Source organism: Citrus clementina, unplaced genomic scaffold (genome assembly GCF_000493195.1).
Source record: "Citrus clementina cultivar Clemenules unplaced genomic scaffold, Citrus_clementina_v1.0 scaffold_3, whole genome shotgun sequence".
Classification (NCBI taxonomy): Eukaryota; Viridiplantae; Streptophyta; class Magnoliopsida; order Sapindales; family Rutaceae; genus Citrus; species Citrus x clementina.
In genome coordinates, this window is record NW_006262339.1 from 50,141,337 (window position 1) to 50,163,151 (window position 21,815).

Below are 21,815 nucleotides of genomic sequence, written 5' to 3' on the forward strand. Positions count from 1 at the left end.
ATATGCGAGTTTTAAAAATGGCATCCGAATACTGAATTTTATTTAATCCGTTTAACCCAATCCGGAAAGTCTGAGTTCGTCCTGGCCGAGTCCGAGTTCAATTGCCATCCCACATAGCAATCTAACAACTTCCTTGTTTTTAGCACCGCTTAATTTTCATAGCAATCTAACTCACTATATTTTTACAATTCAAATAAACAAATTATTTTGATTTTCATTCTCCATTTTGATTTCAGTATCTGAGTATCTTCTCAGGGGCTAAATTTCATAGCAATCCAACTCTATATTTTTACAATTCCAATAAACAAATTATTTTGATTATCATTCTCCATTTTCATTTCATTATATTCTCATTTCTACTAGTTCCAATTTCAATCCATTCCGATCTCCCTTCAATAAACATAATACTAAAATTTTCATGAGTTCATCCTCTTTATGACAACCGATATTTCATAATCCAGGCCATTGGGCAGAGCCACTGTTGAGTGTAGGACTCTGCCTTATATAACAAATTCCTGGGTGTTTGTTCAAAGCTAATTTTGGGACCAACAATTCACAACAAATCTTCACGAATAAGAAATAATAATAATTAAACCAATGAAATTGCCAAACACCTAGTTAGTAACGTTTTTAATGATCAGCAAAATGCACAAAAAAACTTCTTAAGAGCAGGGGATAACCAGGGAGACTATTTGTTCCGTTTGTATATACTTTAAATAATGATAAAGAGCAGCGGAAACCTTATAACAACAATACGAATATATACACAAAACGGGATAAAAAATAATATATACAAGCGCGCGCGATTACAAGAGGAGAATCTAAATAATGAAATGCAGCAAATTTGACATAAATATTAAGCTGTATCAGTGAGTGTTGTCAGGCACCCACCCAGAGACCATACTGTCATCAACAGGCTTGAGACCTCCACAAGATCTTGCGACTGATTCAAAGAGTTTCTCAATCTCCGGAGCACACCTGATGAATGATTGGTTCCAGAAATTGTATCTAGGGTTCTGCAACTTCAACACATTTGAGTTACAAGAGTGAAACTATGAATATTTCACATTTTAACATTCAAGATTGAGAAAACGAAGCTTTACCTTGATCAGTTCAATGAAAGTTATAAGAAGACCCCAAGGATGAGGTCGATTCACAATGAGGCGTTCGAATAGTACTCTTGTAATTTGCTCCTGGATAATTTCCTGCAAAAGGAAGAAATATTGAATTTTCATACATTTAACATTTCATCAAATGCTAAATCCAAGTGACTTTCCCCACATCTGAGCCATAAAATCTAATCACCTCACCTTATAGCCATAGATTGGATTTTGGTACTTGAGAAAACAATAGTACATTTAAATAACAAAAAGCAATTTTAACAAAAAGAAAATTTTGCTAAGTATTTTGAACCAATTGTAAATTCTAATCCCATTTCTTCATAGTCAGAGATTAGATTTTGGAACTTCATAAAACAATCTTACATTTAAATAATAGATCGAAAAATAAGAAAAATTTGCTTATTGGAAGCAATTTGAACCAATTTTTTCTTCATGGTTTCTTTTTCGACCCTCTGAAAAGTTAAAAGGGTAGGCTGATAGCTTTAAGAGTCTTCCAAACTTGTGAACGCGTGTATCCTCTGTTTTTTTTTTTTTGGGTAAAAAAAAAAAAAATTCAAACCTTACCAACATCACCACTAATGTAACAAGTTTCTTATCGCCAAACAGAACTGAATAAAAGAAAGTAGATACACAGCCGTAGAAACCCTCACCTGGTTTGCTTCAGCATACAGATAGAGTAAGACAAAGGAAAAATAATGTGTATGGTTGTTAGGATAGCGCAACTGATTCGCAGCCGCATTTAGGAAAAGATAGCGCCCTTCGGTATCCAGATCCTGAATCAATGTCTGGAAAATATCCAAGGCAGCACTCACCAAGAATGCAGTCAGCGAACTATTGTTTCCTGTCGACTGTGCATGAGATGTTCTTGTTTGCAGTTGATGGATGGCCTAGAGAACAAATAGACAAATACAAAGATCAACAACCACTCTTTTTACTTCAAATTGTAAATACTGTTCTTGAATTGCCCCCACTGCTCCCACAATAGCCAACATAATTCAAGATTCATAAAATTTGTGAATGGAGCAAGAAACCAATTGACAATTTCCTGTAAATTATGGCTGATCCATACAGAGTTTGAGATTTATTCTGCGACTAAAAACCAAGACCTAGTCTCTAAATGAAAGGAAACAGAAGTACAAATTGATAGTATATATCAACAACAAACCACAATAATATTCCAAAAATCACAGAGTTTAATAGGTTTAGTCTCGTAACATTAAACAAAAGTGAAATTCGAGAAAACAGAAATCCAGACGCAATACAGTTCAAAATTCGAGGATACCTGCATTCCTACATAAAGCACAAGAGAATTGATCAGTGGTACATTGTAACGGGTACCAGCAGAAGCAGCCTCACTGGGTGGAAGGAGCAATTTCTGCTTCAGTTCACTCAGAAATGAGGAACCTGGTTGGCCCGTCTGCAAAGATTGTCCAAATGCAGTTAAATGGGTTGAGAATTGACATTAACCAAAAAGTTAACAGAGTATTAACTCCAGAGTAGAGGCACAAGAATCATACCCATAGAGGAAAGTACACAGAAAAGGAAATACATATGTTTAAGTTATTAAGATAATCAGAGTCAAAATACGGTACCTTGAGATAATCATCCACATCAGCTCTCATCTGCTTTGCTCTAAGAGCCGCATCAACCTCAGAAAAAATACGAGGGGGGTCTCTGATTTCTGGAAGCAGATCAATCTGAAAAACAAGTTACGAATTAGTCTTCATTGTTAAGTTAATAACAAGCCACAAACAATGACTAACAACAAACACCTTTAAGTTGGGAGTAGATGGATCAGGCAGCCTCATATTGCGAGGAAAAGCACTGAGGATAATATTGCGCATTTGTATGCAACTTGGGGGAATCACATCGCAAAAGGTAAAATGATAATCACATAGGAATTCTGGGAAATCATGGAGCAGCACTAGCAGCACTCTAAGTGTGCCTTTATACAGAAAGCGAACCTGCACATATAATCAAAGGAATAAGAAAACATTCTCCTCAAGGTTAGTATAACAGACAGCAAACAAAAGGGCCTAGCAATTGTGCGAGGCTAACCGGCACTCCCAGCTCAGCATTCCTCAAAAATGGTTCCAAGAATTGAAGCAAATTCACAAGCAAGCGTTGGATATAAGGCCAACCCTTTTGACCATTTCCAATGAGTAATTTAGGCATGAAACTCCTGTGACTGACCAACTCAAGCCACGCAAAGCTGGACAAAAATTTTAACCAAGTTAGAAATGCACAAGGCATAAAAAAAGCAGTAAAAGAACTTTACATATAAACTCCAATAGATCTAGAATGCATAGGCTGTGACAATAATGGCCTCAATTAACTATTTCTCACTAGTTTATGCAATCTCACAAACTTTCATGACAACTTGTACGGTGTTTAAGGAGGCTCTCCCTGGTCAAAAGATCAAGACAACTCAATTACACACCAACACAACCCCAGATGATATCATCGTTCGGCACTCCAACTAAAATCAATTCGTTTCATGTTCCCTTCCAGGCCATGCAAAATCATTATATGTTTGAAGGGGATTGACTAGTCGAGCGAGAGAGGTTCCTCCCACAAATGAAAGCAGAAAAATAAAAAAGACAGCAGAGACATATCACAAGGAAATCAAGGACTCGTCTATTTTCAAAAACAACCAGTGTCATTTCTTAGGAAATGACACTTGTACTAGTAAATTCAGCAGAATAAACACAAGAAGGAATTCCGCAGATGAGTATGTCTTTGATTCTGATCAACATCTTGCAACTAATCTAATCAAACTCAATAGTCTTGCAAGTCAAAGTTCATTAGTGAAAAAACATGAATCACCAAAATTGGAAGCCTTCTATACAAGGTATCCTCTGAAAAAATGTAATCATATATCTCATCACATGCCTTCTAAACAAATTCATGATGCTAACCTGAAGGCAGGTACTTTAAGGGGTTGCAAAACATGGAATGCATTTGCAAAGGCCGACAATATCTGCAAGATAGAAAATCATGATCAGCCAATCAATTGAGATAACCGAGACAAATTGATGCAAACTAACCATACCTGAAAGTTTGAACCATCAGCAACAGGATCCAGTGAGCTCATGTCTAACAGCCAGTTAATAAACAATCTGAAATACGGCCTAGGATTAAAAGAAGCTTTCTTTTCTTCCGCATCTTTTAGAATAAATTTGACAGTAACGGTCAAAATCTGCAAAATGATCTAGTATTAAGATACAAATCAAGAATTAAAAATGGAAAGACAGGAAAAAACTATATTTGAGAATCACCTTTGACAAAAGAAATATTTTACTTGACCCTTGCTCCACAGGACAACACTGTATAGAAGTTTAAAAATGTCACAGCAACGTAAAGCAGATTTTTAAGGACAGGATGTATATATGAAGGTATTTACATAATCAGAAAAATATATAGTACACCCACCTTCAGGATCGATAACATGAGTTTTGCATAAATGTCAATGGCAAGGAAGGATAGGCTCTGACTTTGCTGAGGTGATTGCAATGTACCAGGATTAATGACCTCCGAAGATAGGCAATGTGCAACAGAAACTTCCTAGAAAATGGAAATAAAAAAGATATAAAGTTTCATGGCTATTGAATACAATACTAAATGTGCAGATTTCCTAAAAGAATAATTGTGAGGATGGGGGCCCAGAAGTTTGTGTCTGTCAAATACTATCAAATCAAAAATGAAAAATCACCGTGAGGCGGCGGAAGAACCGATCTGTCATATCATCCCCTTTAAGCAGACCATTTTGATGTAATTGCAAGACATAACGAGTACAAGCTGCATCATTTGAGCCAGGAAGTTCGCATATCTGATACCATTCTGCAAACAGCATGGATACCTGCAAGGTGTTCACGCCAACATTTGCAAAGCCATCATACATAGAGAAATAATAAAAGAGACGAATATGCAAGCATCAGTGCATGAGTCAGTGCATTTGTACAGACAAAAAGAGGGAGCAAACAATCCTGTTTAGCTGTGGCTGTCCTCTTGATTATTAGAGACATAAATTGGAATCCCCCATAGCAACATCTTTCTAATGTTAATGGGCGAATTGAAAACCGAAACTCGAAAGAAATGCTACTCGCAGCATTTCAGACACCACTGAGATGGTCAATAGAGGTGGATAAAATGCCTTCTTGTAGCAAAAAGGAAGCTAAGCCAAAGTAAGAATTAGAGGTAGTTAATTTCTTGGCCAAAAGAGGCCATCAAAGTGGTTGGCTTTATAAACTTTGACAGAAACCACTGGTCATACATGTAAGCACTCTACTGTGACATCATCTGGAGGACCATTCATCTATACAGGGCACTGGCAAACGGGAGAAATTTACCAAATCCCATACAATACCCAGATTTTATCTATCTCTGGTCTTTTCTTCGTGATATTTCCAATTCAATATCAATCAATTTAAGGTCAAGATACCTGCTCAGGGAAACCAACGGGATCTGGATCCACAGACTCCGGGATGTTGTAATCTTCCCTGTTTGCTGTGGTGTGACTATGAGCCTGTTTCAATAAGTTTTCGTATCATAAGAAAGAATCAGACCAAGGGCCAAAATTCAGATGATGATATCTCTACTAACCTTTTTGTCCTTGGATTGCCTAGCCTTATCATCCTTTGCAGTGGTAGCACCAGATGAAGCATTAGCATTGGCAGCAGGATTCCTAACAATCTCAATCAGCTGTTGTAATGACTCAGGAGATCCAGGTTTTGCAGCAAGCTGCAAAGTTCATAAAGTTAAGAGTCACAAAGAAGTAAGTATTAACTGCATTCTTTCAAACGAAATAACAAATACAACCTTTGCTAATGCATCTACAAGATTGTGGAGTTCTGAAATGACTACTCTGGACTCATCAGTGACCAAAGTTTGAAGAAGAGAAATGGCAAACTCGGTTGCAGCCTCTGCAAATTTCATGCAAGAGTCAGTTGGCTCAACAATGTTAGAAGAAACAAGTAAAAGGAACATTCCCTTATACATACTGTTCCTTCCCCCATCAATAAGTTTTGCCATGTGAACGTTGTACTCTGCAAGGTTTAGTAATTCACTACGAATAAGGCCCATAGTAATATCTCTGTTGAACTTTCTCTCCTCGTCTGAGTAAATCACCTACAAAGTAACAGTTACAAATTAAATATTGATTATCAAGAAATGGAAAATTAAGATCAGTTAGAATACGCGCGCTCACACACACACACACACACCCCAACAGAAACAACTGATTAAATCAATGAAATGGGAAAAAAGCACAAGCAAATTACAAAGCAACACATCGTCTCTTGTTAGCAAGCTCAGCTCACATGAATATCACATCATTTCTTGGAAAGCTCAAGCAATATCAGAGATCAGTTCAATGGAATTAAATATAAATCGAAAAAATATGAATTGAAAATAAAAGAAGAATTACAAAGTGGCACAAATACAACCACAATTGTTGGAGATCAAAAATTCATTTTATAATCATATAATCAATATAATAACTAATTTTTTCTAATGAAAAATCACAATCTTTTTTAGAAGAAACAAGAAAATATAGTTTACAATTCACCAGTCCATTATAAAGTGTAATACGCTGAAAAACATTACACACTAAAATATAATAACTTAAAAAACAATCATAATTTTTTTAGAAGAAACAAGATAATATAATTTAGAATCCACCAATCCACTACAAAGTGTAATGCGTGGTAAAAACTTTACACAGTGACTCTCAAAAGAATAAATTTCATCAAGGATCTCGAAGGGAACTATTCCAATAAGAGATAAATTGCACGCTTACATTAAAAAATGAAAGTTCAGAAAATTCAGGATATACATAAGAAATAGATGAAATTTTTGTTCTCAAAACCACAAGAGACCTAAACCTGCTTTTCTGAGTTCTTCATCTTCCAAAAGAACTTATTATGTGAAAGGCACCAGCCCACCATAGCCAATATTCCAAACAAAATGCATTATCAACCAAAATATATTTCCAAAATGATATGACAGAAGGAACTCAGTATGAAGACCACAGTAGTGTAGGGCAAACCAAACATATGGTCCAGGAAATAGAAGTTCTTCACTAAAGCATACCCAACTAGTGAGCTCCTTAACAACAAGCTTGCAAACATCACGAATGGCAGCCAAAATCGCAAGATGAGCGCTAAAATGAAGATTGTTTGATGCGTTCTCATACAATCCCTTGAAGACCTATCAGAAAATTTAGAACTGACTTAAGAAGTTGCCAAGGTTATTTTATTCCTTTTGTAACTATTTCAAAATAAAAGGACATCAGCAAAAGCAACAATTCAAAATTTTCCAATGAAGAGAGAGAACCTTTTGAGCCACAGCCAAGGCAGCCTCATCTCGACTGATGCATCTGAGTATTATCTCAGGAACCTCAGAAATTACTCCCTGAACAGAAGACATATCCAATTAAGTAAATTAAGTCCCAAAAATTCTGAACCAAATTTTGGATGCAAAACAAGCAAAAGAATGAGCTAGAAGGGAGACCAAAGTCCAAGTCCATAAGGAAAACATGGACAAAGGAGGTAAAATCTAGACGCATTATAAACCCAGAGGAGAGCAAAAAGAACAAAACCTGAACCTCAGCTTCTCTAGCATCATTTCCTATCAAAGCATCAAGCTGAAATATTTTTAAACGAAAGAGTTAGGTCAGCAAAACAATGAATCAGACTTAACAGATACTAACTAAACCCAAATAAATAATAAGATTTAAAAATCAGAACTCAATAAAACTCAGGTCTTATTGCTAAATTGGCATCCTCATGAAATTTCCATGTGGAAAATCATTGGCTTCATTTGCATGTCAGAGTAACCCACTATTGGACTTTCAAAACATATCAACAGCATCTTTTAACCGGATTAACCAAATCACCCATTACCCCATCCCAAAACCCATAAAGAAAACCCCCCTCTTCCAACACCGGAAAAAATAAAAAATGAAAACCAAGTTTCTCAACTAGTACATGCAAATGAGTCAAATATAACCAATCCCCCATGTAAACGCGACCTCGGAATCCTTGACAGCACAGATGCGCTTATGTATATATTGAAGTGCTCAGCAGATTGTATCACCCAATTCCAATTAAGGGATTTGAAAAATGTGGGAGAAGGGAAAAAAATTAAAAAGAAAAAAAAAAAGAAGGTTAGTTGCAACCTTTTGTGCAACAATGTGGTATTTATCCAGAGCATCCCTTGTCTGCAGCGAAGGTTCCAAGATGCTGCTTCCAATGCGCTCAGGGGCAGCAGTTGATGGTAGTGACTGAGAAGAAGCTCCAGGTTCCTTATAAAAAAGGTAAAAGCAGATGTCAGGAATTAAAAAAAGATCATTTCCTAACAGCAGATAAGCTAGTACGCACAAGAATTCGCACTTTTACAGGTTCAGTTGAATCAGCTGCATATAACTCAGTAGCAGCTGGAGTAAATGCAGCGTTGACAGATTCACTTTCAGAATTATGTAGAATACCACCATCAGCAGCCCCAATGTGTACCAATGATGTACTGAAAACACAAAGAATGTTGAATACAGAAATGAAGAAATTTTAGAAAATTGATAAACCCAAGTGCAGGCATGAACAACCTCAGAAACCCAGCTGAAGTGGATTCAGTAGTGCCAGAAGCAACATCCGACGGGCGAGAAACTGCATCAAATCCTGTGCTTCCTGCACTTGATGAATAGCCTTGGTTACCTTGTCCTCCTGCTAAACCATAAGCACTGGCTTGAGCAGCATCACCCGATGAAGTCAAAGAACCAGCAGACATGGCATGTGAGCCCTGGCTAGATTGGTTCTGCCAAGGAAGTCTAACAAAGTCCTGCAAAAGAGGGATTGGATGAGATCTTTAAGTGCCTTTCCCCTCGAGTTAAATCAGACATCATTCAACTGGCCAGTTTGTGTTTACCTCATAAACTCGCTGTTGAGAAACTGATAAGTGACCAGGTTTTGGGCGCAGGGCCTCAGGTACACCCATAGATCCTTGTGCATAAATGTTTGGATCAAAGAAAGAGGAACCTACGCCCTCTCTATGCTTTCTTCTTAAAGAAAGTTGTTGAGCTATTTCTCCATCAATGGTTTGAATAGCCTGCATGAAGCAAAATGCCATGAGAAAAACCCACGAGTGAAATTCAAAAAGATTTAGAGCTATCATTAGAACCATTCCAATAAGGGGAAAATATTAATGATGATAACTAATCTTCGAGATTGCTGAGCACTATCTATGGTAGAAACTAGTCCACAGAACCAAAATGAAGACTCCCCACAGAGATCATCCAAGCACATATGCAACTCATAAGCAACACAGAAGTTCTTTTGTTCTCATATTTTCAGAGTTTGAAACTTAAAATTGACAGTACTTCCCACCATTTGGGGCTACAGGAAGTTCAAAACAATACTATTATTGTTTTTAACCTCAAGGAAAAAAAAAAACCCGAAATAGTAAAGCTGCTAAGTATGCATATCAGAGTGCAAACCACACATAAACCTGTCCATATCTATGGCTGTCTGTTCAATGACTCAATAAAGGTTGGAAGTATAAGATTCTCTGAAGATCTGACCTTATCTGTAGCAGCCTGCTCAATCACTGCACAACCAAGGTCGAGGTTGTCATTGGTAACAAGTTGCACAGCTTGTTCCAGGAGTTCACTTGCAATAGTTAAACCTTGAAGCGAATTCCTCAATTGACTTGATATAGAACCGCGCAAGGGCTCCTAGCAATCCACAAACACAAATAGGAAAGAGATGAAAAACAATGAAACTGCAACAAGAGAGCATCATTTAGAATACAATAATCAAAGGGGAATGGTTCTGAAAAGTTTTGACGTAACATATAAACCTTGCATGTCACATGGGCCAGACTTCCTGCCAAACTTGCAACCATCAAATGTGCAGCATTGTATATACGCGTCTCATCTGATTCCATGGCATAGTCCTAACATCCCATTGGTTTAAAGTAGGTTAGAATGAATATGAATATTGATTAGCAAGCCCTATCAAAACGTGCTAGTGAAGGTTATCAATACAGTCAAGGAGCTTAGAGATTTTGCTCCTTTTTTGCTCACAATACCATATTCCGATTCATGTCAAATGGGAGGATCCATGGGCAGATATTCTGGCTATAGATCTTGGGGAAGAAAGGGTATCAAGGACGTGTAGGAATATGGTTTGCAAACATGGTAATAACAGACGATATCATATACTGAAAAATTTTGAGTTGAACACTCAGCATGAATGCAATTGCACTGAGGATATTGCAGCAAATAAGTGAAAGACTCAGTACATCAATCTCATACAGGACTTCATTTGACTTAAAACCTCGACAAAAGAGAAAACACAGGAGGTAGTAATGACAAAATACTGGATAATATGATTCAGTGGAGGATAAGATCCTAGTCAACAATAAAATATACACTACAATTCCTGCAATGACTCCGTTAGTCTATACTGCTTAACTGAGAAAACAAACCTTTAAAACAAGTTCTTTAGTTGTTTGAGTGGCTATTGAAACACTGCGTTGAACAATGCCAGAAACAATCTCTTTGATAGCCCTGTCCATTGCAATTGGAACCACTCTGCAACACATGTATTGGAGTGAGTTTCACACAGATAGAAGCGGAAGTACTCAATAAGCGGGAAATATCAATATAAAAACAATTCCAAACCTCTGAAAATGCAAGTGCAAGCCCAAGGCAGTAAGTTTCTGGTTGATAATAACATGAGTTCCAATGTTAGGTATAGGCGTCGAAAGCTGCAACAGAAGAACCATCCATACAGTCAAAATAGGAGTCAATTTCTCCTTACTACAACCCAGAAAGAAAAAATGACAAGCAGTACCATACCTGACTAACAGAGAAAGGTGACTGGGATTGACTTGCTTGAAATAGGCCTTGCGCGGAAGGAAGCTGATCAGAGATGCCAAGAGCTGCTAGTTTTTCATCCTCCATCAATGTGCCAGAAGAAAGACGAAGAGGAGCCGCATACTAAAACATCCACACAATAATAATAATAATAATAATATAAAACTTAATGATGCACATCATTATCGCTAACATCCAATAAAAATTTTCACCAAACCAGTATAAACCTGAGACAATAAATGCGTAGGGCCACCAGAGTTAGGTGGGCTGGCAACATCAAGCGGCAAATCCACGTGACCTAACGGAGAAACTATTGCTGGTTTAACTTCAGGAACTAGCTGAGGTTGTGATGCTCCAACATCTTTATTAGAAAAATCAGGATTCCCTTCAATTTCCCTTTTCCGATCCTTAAGAAGAGAAGTGGGTGTAATGTCCTTCATATCCACACCAAGGTTCTTGAATAGAACCTAAAGAAGCACATGAATAGTAAATACATACATCAGATGACCAACCTAACAGACATATTATACTGATGATCGACGACCTGTGATTGAGCAAAAATATGTTCATACCTCTATGTCAAATTTGAGGTTCATTTTGAGGTTTGGCATTGAATAGATCTCAGCAAGTAATCCAAGAATGGCCATAGTCCAGGGATTGGGAGGTTGATATGCTAGACTGCTTTGGCATGGTTCCAGAATCTGCAGCAAGTAATATAACGTAAAATCACAAAACTTTGCACTCGATAAGGCAAAACAATCAAATTAAAGACTACAACCTTGGAAGTAAATGGAATGACAGCAATCATCAAGCCCTTCTCATATGCCTGACAACAAAAGCAATTATGCATGTAAATCAAGTAATAAAACGCAAAGAGGCCAGATATTTCTAAATTGCATCATAAAGAACTGCCTAAAAAGAAGGGCTAATAAAAATTATAAAATATGATACAGTAGGCATAGTTACCTCGATAATCAGTGATTTGGGATCTATTTCACGAGCCCTTAGAACTTGATTTCTTCCAATTGTCAACTTCCCAAGCCAGCTACCCAAATTTTTAAGCAATGAACGCTCTTCTGAACTTGATTTAATAAGCTCTGATCCTAATAGAACCTAAAAGAATATGCAAATGAAAAAATTATTTCTCCATTTTGGTAAATAAACCTAAATGCATTATTAAGGTAATAGTAGATAAAAACCTTGCAGTTTTCATATGTGGCCTGGACGATCTCTCTATTCAAAGCCTTTGAATTAACTTTATCCAAAAACTTTAAGTACAAATCGTGAAAATTTGGCTCAATGCTTGCTCTGTTAGAAGTAGGCAGTATGCCATATGAGACTTAGCAATGATATAGTAATGTAAAGGTAGCCACTAAGATCAACACATGCATTCAAACAAAAGGAGAACTGAATAAAATATTTTCTGACCTTTTCATAACCATATACTGCGCAAACCAGGGATAATATTGCTCTTTCAATATTTCAGTGAATTCCTTAGCTTTGGCTTCTACATTTAGAGCCGAAATATTATTGATTATAAATGAAATCTTATCCTGAACCTCTGATGCTGGAGCCTGTAAGCAGTAAGAATATATATTAGAGAATTATACTACGACATATAACCACATCGCAACACATTACAAATACTATCAATCAGAAAACAAGCTTATTCAGAGAAAACCAGCCTATCAAATATAATACCATCTGTGGTCTCAGAAATCTCAACAGTACAGAACTATAATTGGTTCATTTGTACAACTTTTAAACTACTGCAATAGCACCAAATGGATTTATCATATCTTGGTTCTAAGATTATATAAAAAGAATCAAAATTCCAGCATCTCCAATTATTACCAAGGCACCGTCAGAACTCTAAAGTTCCCAAAGCTATTCTTTTTCCACAACCCTTCATAACTTCTTTCACCTAAATTCCTAGCCTTCATTTTCATTTCAAGTTTGCTTTTTCTTTTCGTATGAAAGAAGGGCAGAGATGAGGAGTAGGGCAAGTGCAGAAATAAGAAGTATTTCTATCTTCAGTATTGCTACAAGGTCCACAGATGAGTTATGTTCTCCTTGATTTCCAATTCTTTCAATGGAGAACTTTATTCCCATACTTAGGATTCATGTTCGTGGGAGGTGACTCAAGTATCATAATGGCTGTGCATCTAACAAAACCTGCATTTTTAGACTCAGGACTCCTCTTTAAGGATATGGTACAAGTTACACTATCATAAAGGTTAAAAAAGAAAAGAAAAGAAAAAAAGAAAAGAAATTACTTGAGTCAATGAACCACAAAAGATATAGGTTACCTCTATAGGAGTCTCTCTTCTCTCTGCGGCAGCAACCAGTGTTTCGATGTTCAAAGCAGAGCCAAATTCTGCATCAGAAATCAATGCACATGCATGCATACATTATGCATTGAATGAATAAAATAGAAACATAATAGCAAAGTGAAAAGCAGGTTACAGATAATTACTAGTAGATGTAACTCCTCGGGAAGGACGAGCAAAACCGGAAGAGATTGACAGCATTGCTGGAGCACTGACCGCATTATGCAGCTTCAGTTTTAAAAATTCTGTCAATTAGAGCTGCTAATAATATACTTCCAATGAAAAAGAAAGCTCTGACCACCAAGCATACCTTCTGTGCACTAGAAGTATCACCTAAGGGAGCAACAGATGATGGTTGGCCAATAGACGACAAAAGTGGTTTCATATCACTAGATGAAGCAGCAGAAACCTTATGACGGTCATCAACAACACTTTCGCTTCTCTGCTGGAGCTGTATCTGAGAAGAAAGTTGCTGCCCCAATTGTGTGATGCCAGAGCCACTAACCTATAACAACAAACCACATTTAAAAAAGAAAAAACAGAAGATGTTCAGATTGCAGAAGCCCCAATTGATCTAACCACTGGATAGGCAGATACAACATAATTAAGCTAATAGAATATGAAAACTGCGGTCCAATCAACACAAATAAAACCATGTCATCCGTGTTGAGAACATAATATTAAAGAAGAAGAAGATATAATTTTGTGACTCACGATAGCATCTGAAGATTGGAAACATAAGGAAGATTCATCAAACTTTACATGGCACCAGCGAAAACAACATTACAATTTTAATGGCATAATTTTAAGATAGTAAAAAGGCAAATCCAGATTCAGTGAAGTGCAGAAAGACAGTGATTTAAGCAGCAAATGGTAGCAGAATACATCATTATTAGTATCCTTCTTGACTCACCCCATAAGGGGGGGGGGGGGGGGGGGGGGGGAAGAAAAAGATCTAAAAGTATCACAAAATGATATTCATAATGAATGATCTAAAGAAGTAAAAAAGAAATCATATGTAAGTTGCTTTCAGTGAGGCCAAAGAAAATACATCAAATACAAAAATTATTTTTTATTTCCTTCCTAGTAACATTTGTGCATGGTTTATCAAACTTTACCTCCCCATTTCCTGAGGTAGCCTGCGAAGAAACATGTTGATGAGCAGCAGGATTACTTGCCCCATCTGATTCCAAATGGCCCGACGAAATCCTGGCAAGAGCCCGTTCAATGAAAGCAACAAGCTCTGCATGAGTACTACGTAGATGAGAAATTTGTAAGATGTGGTTGCAGTATTGCGGCCATTCAATCAGACGGTCCACAAACTGCTCCAACGCCTTGGTCCCAAACACAAACATCTGCATGCAAAGATGCCATAAACAATACTATACAAGGAAACCGAACAAAAGAAAATTCAGGAGAAGACAATACAAACTTTTGAATCAGCAGGTTTACGCAGTGCATCTAAAACTCCACGCAGGGCAATGCCAAGTGTTAGATGAGTTACAAGCTGGTGCTTGATTATGGAACCTGAAATTTGGTACAGCGACATGACTTAATAAGAGTGAAAGTACACAACAACTTAAAGATAGATAATGACCATTAAAATGCGAAAAGATATTGCAAAGGTACATATGCTGAAGCAGCTACACTGATGTATACAAAAGCAAGATTACTTGGGCAAATCATTCATGCTATAGACACATCATAAAAAAATTTGCATAACCATGTAGTGTAAAACTGAGGTAGGACAATTTCAGTTTTACAATTATTTCTAGTATGAGTGTGATTCACTTCCGCTATTTGAGTGAACATAGGATAGTGAGTTCAACCTATAGCAAATGGGAAGACTTTGTCATTGTTTAATCAAGTCTTTCCCTATTTAAGCACTTCAGATACAGAACGTGAGGTGAACACAGTGTCATCCCCTATTTGTTTAAAGCATCTAATCTAAGCACACATAGAATATAAGTATCATTTTGACAACATAACTTTTCAATTAGTGAACATATACAATGCAACTTATACTCTAGCTCTACAATTATGCTCCTGGCAAAATATTTGTGTACATAACTTTTCAATCAGTGAACAGATATAATGCATCTTATACTCCAGCTCTACAATTATGCTCCTGGCAAAATATTTGTGATGCTGTTAACCATCTCCTTACTGTTACCAGAGTACCGAAACAAGCAAGTCCAAAATTAAGGAAACTTTAGGCTGCTTTTGGCAGAGTTTTCCAAATGATAATTTTATATTTGTTTCATAATACAGAAATCATTAGTTTTTGGAAAATTTAGAAATGTATTTGGTAATTTATTTTTAAAACAGCATACGAAAATGAAAAATGAAAATGTGTTTGGTTGCTCGTCTGTAAATATGGAGATATAGAAAGAGAGAGAGGAAAAATAGTATTATGGCAAAAGAATTTTCATGAAGACCACCAAAATATTAAAATAATATTGATATATTCTTAAAGATGCTAAATAAGAGTAATAATCCAAAGAACCAAAAATAATTAAATAAATAAAATTTTGCAATAGCCTTTTTTTTTGGGGTAAAATAAAAGAAATAAGAATGTAAGAAGTGTTGGTATAAAAAAATATTACAAATAAATTCTTAAAATAAGGTATCAAATTACAATTAAATTGTTATTTAAAATTTAAAAATGAAAAAAGATATATAATTCGATCAATATATAATGAAAAATTATATATTTGTATGTATAAATTAATTTTTACAGTAAATAATCAATTTATTTGTATTGTTTCACCTGGGACCCGCATACTTTACCACAAAGCAAATGTGGGACCCATGATGGACAGTTCAAGAAGGAAAACAGAATATTTGCATTTCTCACTTTTGTTAAGAGATTATAAAGCATTTTTCTTGGGAAACAAAAATTCACAGCAAAAATTGGCCTGCCAAACATATTTTCTTATTTTTGGTTTTTGCATAGTGGAAAATGATCTGTGGAAAACAATTCCAAGCAGCCGCTTAAATTTCTTGCATTCCCAGATACTTCCTCCCCCAATGTCAACAAATACCTTCCTCACACAGAAACATGTGCATCGATGCTAAGCATATGACCAGATTGGATATAGACTAGACTCAAAAAACACAGGCAAAGGAGAAAATGATGGCGAAGTTTGATAGAAAAAACAATAACAAAGTTTGATAATAGTAGAAGTTGCATGGAACTCAAGCTCTTATGCTAGAGTTCTATAAATTAGAAGCTAGGTATATAGTGGCATCAGATTGGAAACTAGAAATAAGAGCCAGGGTAGTAACAATGCATGACTGAGAAAAACTAACCAAAGAGGACAGCAGCAATTCTGAGCTGTCTTTCAGGATACTTGGGGAAGAACCTGTATTCCTCAAATAGATTGCCAATCATGCACTCAAAAATCGAGTGTTCCCTGTCAGTTCATACCAATCACAGTAAATCATCATTCTAAAACTGAAACTTTCAAAAATACTCAAATCTATTATGGATCCATAAACTTTAGCAAAAAAATCTTGTTATTGATTTTCATTTCACACGCAAATACTGTCTTTAAAAAAAATTTCAAAATGACAATGCACTCAAGATTTTTAATTTCTTCTAGAAAGCAATTGTTTAATATATTCTGGTCAGAAATCCATTCTGCACGTGATCACCAAAATACAAGAATATAAAATGTCAACCAAAAGGGAAAAATCTTTGTTCCTACCAAATTACAATTTAAGTTCCGTAGAAACAAGTAACAGTTCAATGTTTCAGTAATTTGAACAGAATTTGAAACAATGGAATAATAACATAAAACACAATAGCAAAGCAACTAGACAAAACAGCTTTTGATGATGTACCTTTTCACAGAGGATTCCTTGAATCGTGCAAGCATTTGAACCATTGCCTCAATGGTCAACTGACCCGAAAACATTTGATGGAAGTAAGAGTTTGCTTCCGCCTCAATGTCATCTGCGTATCCTTCAGAAGTTGATGAATCTGCAGCCTCACCATTCTGCAGCCTTGGAGTAGAATCCAAGACTACTGCCTGAAACTTTTCAATTTCCTCAGAAAGCTTGGTTGACGTAATCAAACCAATATGAGCTTTTAACAACTGCATAGAAGACATAAAGATGACAAAATTTAAGTATCATTGAAATTAACAATATGTTGTCAAAAAATTTAAATATATGAAGTAGACCTTCAGAATAACAGGAATCTTCTCCATATAAAGATTCAACAGAGCACCAGAATGATGGAAAGGTTGGGCAGAGAAATCCTGTGATCTACCAAACTGAACCTCCTTTACAAACTTGAGGCACTCCTGAAAGGCCAGACTATGCATGTCAGACAGTTTTTCCTCTCATTTTCTATCCATGAAGTATGACAGAAACAGCCAATACGGCAGCAGCTGACGGCTGCAGAAATTACCTCAAAGAAAACATCCTTGTATGTACTTAAATTAATACTTAACCATTTCTCAAGATCCACAAGTTCTTTTTGTGAAGCAATAACAGCCAATCTGATAGCAAATGGAGAAGGAATCATCTCTAGAACTGATGATAGGATCTGCGTAACAAAGTAAGAAATCTAATTAGGTTAATGTAAGAAATGAATAAGCAGAAATAGTGGATAAAGATGATAAGAAAAATCTTCATAATTGGTCAAATTAAATTGCAGGTCTGATGCATCAGGCACATTAAACAAGATTATGACACACAACCAGGTCAAATAATCAATGTCAAGTTCTGAAAGTTCATTCACCCTAACTTTACCTTCAGCTCCTGGCAAATCTCTAATATTCGTATTGTGCAGTCAGGCTCCATGTTCTGAGCATCAACGAATCCCCGCAATACAATATTGGGATTCACATGCCAGATGTGAAGAATCATACCATTGCTCATTGTACTTTTAATTATCATTGGGAAAACAGCAAAAGATACTTCATATTGGATCAGGTTATAAGCAGTCTGCAATTACAGGAAATTTAGCAACCAATAAATGTTATAAGAACATAATCTGGAACAATATTAGACAAATAAATATGATAAACATACATTAATGTGTGCCATCCCAAGAAGCAACATTTCAGGACACTGTTTAAGAGGGTACTCAAGCATTGATCGAGCAAAGCTAGCATGACCCATCTCAGATAGTTGGCAGAGCACATCTAAAAGATCAAGACACAGCCATGCATGATTTGCTTGTCCAGACTGAAGCTTAAGGCCAGGCACTGCATCAACATATGGCTGCAAGAATTGTTTGTCATTAATAAAAATCAGACACAGATTACATGAGGACAAACAAAGCAATAAGTGGATATAAAAAGCTACATACCAGCTGCCTAGCTGAATGGGCAAAGGTAAATACTTCTGGCGGTGAAGCTACAGCATATCTAAGAAAAGACAACTGACCCTCAGTATTCTTCCAAACAGATCCACATACTGCATGGAGAGGAAACGGTTCCTGCAATTTGCTCTGTCAATTTGCATGTAATTGTTAAAAACATATGATTCTAGCATATCAAGTTTTCCAAGAATATACCTGGCAAGCGTACTTATATACAGACATGAAAAATGAAAATGCCTCCTCAGTAGGAATGTAGAATCCCTCATAATCCAAGTTCTCAACCACTCTTATCCAATTTGTATTAGGAGCCTGCATTCAGCATAAATACTCAATTAAAAAGAACTTATCTCACAAAGTAGCTACTGCTACATTCAAAAAGAAAAACCAGAAGAAGGAAAGGTGAACTCACAAGTTGTTTGATAGCTTTCACAAGGACATCGACATTCCACGAGCTCAAAGGTGGCAGATCAGACATCGTGCTGCAACCAAGGGCCAAGGTAAAGGTTGAAAATGTGTTCTGGTTGTCCTCAAGTCCAGCATGGGTACGAGCAATAGCGCCAAGTATCCGAGAGAGGGTAATCTCCGTCAGTGGGGTGAAAAGAGAGAGAATCTCTTTGCATTGCGAGGCATCAGCTGAGCATCCATAGCCTAGTTCATTCATCACATCTCCCATACTCATTTCCTTCTCCATTTCTGCCAAAATATCATCAAAATCATCGTCTCTGCATTCATGAAACAAATCCAAATCCCTGCAGCCAAAAACAGAAGCAATATATCTTTCAAAATGACAAACAATTCAAAAATTGGAATATACTATCAACTGCTAAGCTGTTTGAATTTAAATCATAGCTGCTATATGATTGGCACCTCAGAGAAGTAGCATCATGCAATTCATCTGGAAGAACAGGATTTAAGACGAACTGGGTATGATCTTTTGATTGCAGCAAAGATAATATCTGCATAAGAGAATCTACATGCTTGGAAAGGTCACTTGAGCGCTGGAGGAACATGATAATATTCTGAATTTGCTCGGCAGAATTCATAGGAACAGGATTGGCACACAACCTTTCAATCTGAGCCATACAAAAGTTCTTCCCTGTAGAGGACCAAAAGGCTAATTTCTATTAAACCTCCCCCCCAAAAGGAAAAAACAATGAATTCACAAGAAAAACAGCAGTTGAAGAAGCTATATCAAGAATAATTACACCTATTCCACAATGATACCACTTTTTTGAGGACAATCATATAACTTAAAACCCGCAACTCACCGCACATTAATGCATCAAGATTTTCTGAATCAGACAAAGCAAGACCAATGCCAATTCTTTCAGGTAGAGATAAGTTTAACACATCTGATAAATTCTCTAGGAGTTGTTCATTGATCTCAGTAATTTTGACAGACTGACTAAACACAGTACTGAAATTTGGCTTGTCCATAATGTATTTGAAAACTGAAGCTACAACTGATTCAAGCTGTGGATTCTTCAAGCCAGTCCCATGAAGATTCAAGTGATCCATGCAGGTTTGAAGCATCATAGTGCTTCCCTCAATTCCATATTCAATGAACTACCAACAAGAAAAAAGAAAGTAAATGTCAGAAACAATTAAGTTTTAAAGCACTACATAGGCAGGTTATACATCTAAGAGACAGCCATTCCATCCTGATTCATCATCCACGTTTTGAAATGAAGCTTAGTGATCAACGAAATAATTTGAGAAAATCATTAATCCCTAATTCAATAGCTTCGATATTCAAACTCACATATTCAGGTTCCCTGAAAATCTTGCAATAACTCAAAACAAACGAAAACCAAGAACATATAATCACCACTTAGTTAAGCAAGTGCAATGAACACAGTATGATATTCTTATATAAACGGAAAACGGAAAGGACGTAATAGTATTCCAAGGAATAGTTAAGCATCAACACCACTTTCTACCAAACTTGCTGGCATAAATTTAATAAAATATAAAAGTCAAGAAAACTTTAACGTTACCAAATTGAGAACAATTCAATGTTGATCTTAAAAAAAAAAAAAGCATCAATTCAATTGCTTCCATATTCATTAGGCGCAATATCCAGCGTTTCTTGGATATCTTGCAGTGAATATGTTTCTTAATTAGCAAAAAACTGGCACGTTTTTAGGGTTTTTTTAAAATGTTGAAGAAAACTCTTTAAAAAACAAGGCAAAATTTTAAGTGTTTATTGAAAATCTTGCAAGAAATTGATAAGCAATAAACAAACAAAGCCAATAAAACATATGATTGCACCACTCAAGAAAAAATTACAGTTCAGGAAAAATTAGGGTTTTGAAAGATGTAAAGAGAACATGTTGATGATTAATGCAACATTGATGATTAATGCAACAAAAGTACTACTTGATAATTGAAAGATGAATAGACGATAACCTGACAGAGCTCTCTGAAGACGGAATCGGCGTTGGCTTCATTCAAGCTCTGCAACAAGAACCGAATCTGACTGGGAACAGTTGACGAAAGCCTGAGCATGATTGATCACTGGCGAAAGACTCAATACTAGGGTTTTCAAAAAATAGTTTATTGAGTAATGAGACTTGGTAGCGGTTGAGGATCTTGGAGATTGAGAAGACTGAAAAACGTCAAGAGAGTTCAGAGCTTACTTCCTGAATTTGTTTTTATCCGAAGTGGCAATTGTGTTTTTCTGCGAATGGGTAAAATGTGATTAAAGCGACGGGGCTGTCACTTATGTAGGGTAAAATCGGCTTGGGCTGGGGCGGTGCATATGTCAAATTGTTTTTGACGGTGCGTAATAAATTAATAATAGATCTGAACCCATAAATTCGAAATAATTGAAAATGTTAAACAAGAGGGAGGTCAGATATTAATAACTTGTAAAGTCTAAACCACATTTTTTTACTATGAACAACTATGTTTTAAGTCTTACCCCATGTTCCAATAGATTTTAGACTTTATGTATCTATAGGTTTGTAACAATATTTTTTATTTTTCAAGTCTTAATAAATGTTATATTATTAACCTCACAATCTGTGTAACTTAAATGAAAAACTAATGAATCTAAAGTCTGCTCTATTTTAGAACATCTCTAACGCAACAGCTACCTTTATTAATATCCACCAATCCTCTATTAAGAAGTGCCGATTAAAAAATATATATATATA

The 21,815-nt window shown here is 36.2% G+C and overlaps 1 protein-coding gene across 5 annotated transcripts; it reads right to left on the reverse strand.

Annotated features, from left to right (window-relative positions):
* Nucleotides 1-691: 691 nt before the first annotated feature.
* Nucleotides 692-21,334, reverse strand: LOC18047824 (CCR4-NOT transcription complex subunit 1). 5 transcript variants are annotated; one of them, XM_006445270.2, is made up of 51 exons: nucleotides 21,067-21,334; nucleotides 19,926-20,223; nucleotides 19,525-19,753; nucleotides 19,067-19,406; nucleotides 18,853-18,966; nucleotides 18,646-18,774; nucleotides 18,366-18,557; nucleotides 18,084-18,278; nucleotides 17,740-17,877; nucleotides 17,510-17,632; nucleotides 17,169-17,422; nucleotides 16,635-16,738; nucleotides 14,755-14,849; nucleotides 14,441-14,677; nucleotides 13,633-13,827; nucleotides 13,469-13,550; nucleotides 13,302-13,369; nucleotides 12,421-12,566; nucleotides 12,192-12,300; nucleotides 11,959-12,105; nucleotides 11,771-11,818; nucleotides 11,565-11,693; nucleotides 11,220-11,459; nucleotides 10,975-11,115; nucleotides 10,798-10,883; nucleotides 10,602-10,707; nucleotides 9,972-10,067; nucleotides 9,694-9,846; nucleotides 9,042-9,221; nucleotides 8,722-8,954; nucleotides 8,513-8,642; nucleotides 8,299-8,424; nucleotides 7,720-7,764; nucleotides 7,455-7,532; nucleotides 7,212-7,328; nucleotides 6,122-6,248; nucleotides 5,940-6,043; nucleotides 5,724-5,861; nucleotides 5,563-5,646; nucleotides 4,834-4,980; nucleotides 4,554-4,685; nucleotides 4,400-4,447; nucleotides 4,174-4,320; nucleotides 4,040-4,101; nucleotides 3,180-3,333; nucleotides 2,894-3,085; nucleotides 2,714-2,818; nucleotides 2,404-2,538; nucleotides 1,772-2,008; nucleotides 1,104-1,205; nucleotides 692-1,016 (listed from the first exon to the last, which is right to left on the reverse strand). In XM_006445270.2, exons 1-51 carry the CDS (start codon nucleotides 21,163-21,165, stop codon nucleotides 867-869), a joined length of 7,266 nt encoding a protein of 2,421 aa, XP_006445333.1. In that variant the 5' UTR covers nucleotides 21,166-21,334; the 3' UTR covers nucleotides 692-866. The 5 variants fall into 5 exon arrangements, with proteins under 5 accessions (XP_006445333.1, XP_006445334.1, XP_024043959.1 ...); XM_006445271.2 differs by having other exon boundaries at nucleotides 692-1,022; XM_024188191.1 differs by having other exon boundaries at nucleotides 692-1,022; nucleotides 7,726-7,764; nucleotides 8,501-8,642.
* Between the last annotated feature and the right edge of the window lie 481 nt (nucleotides 21,335-21,815).

Excerpts from the sequence above, each read along its gene's own strand:
- LOC18047824 (XM_024188190.1), bottom strand. The coding sequence starts at position 21,165 with ATGCTCAGGCTTTCGTCAACTGTTCCCAGTCAGATTCGGTTCTTGTTG. Across the intron at positions 12,106-12,191 it reads CCACATATGAAAACTGCAAG|GTTCTATTAGGATCAGAGCT; the intron begins GTTTTTATCTAC and ends ATATTCTTTTAG. Across the intron at positions 2,819-2,893 it reads CATCTACTCCCAACTTAAAG|ATTGATCTGCTTCCAGAAAT; the intron begins GTGTTTGTTGTT and ends CTTGTTTTTCAG.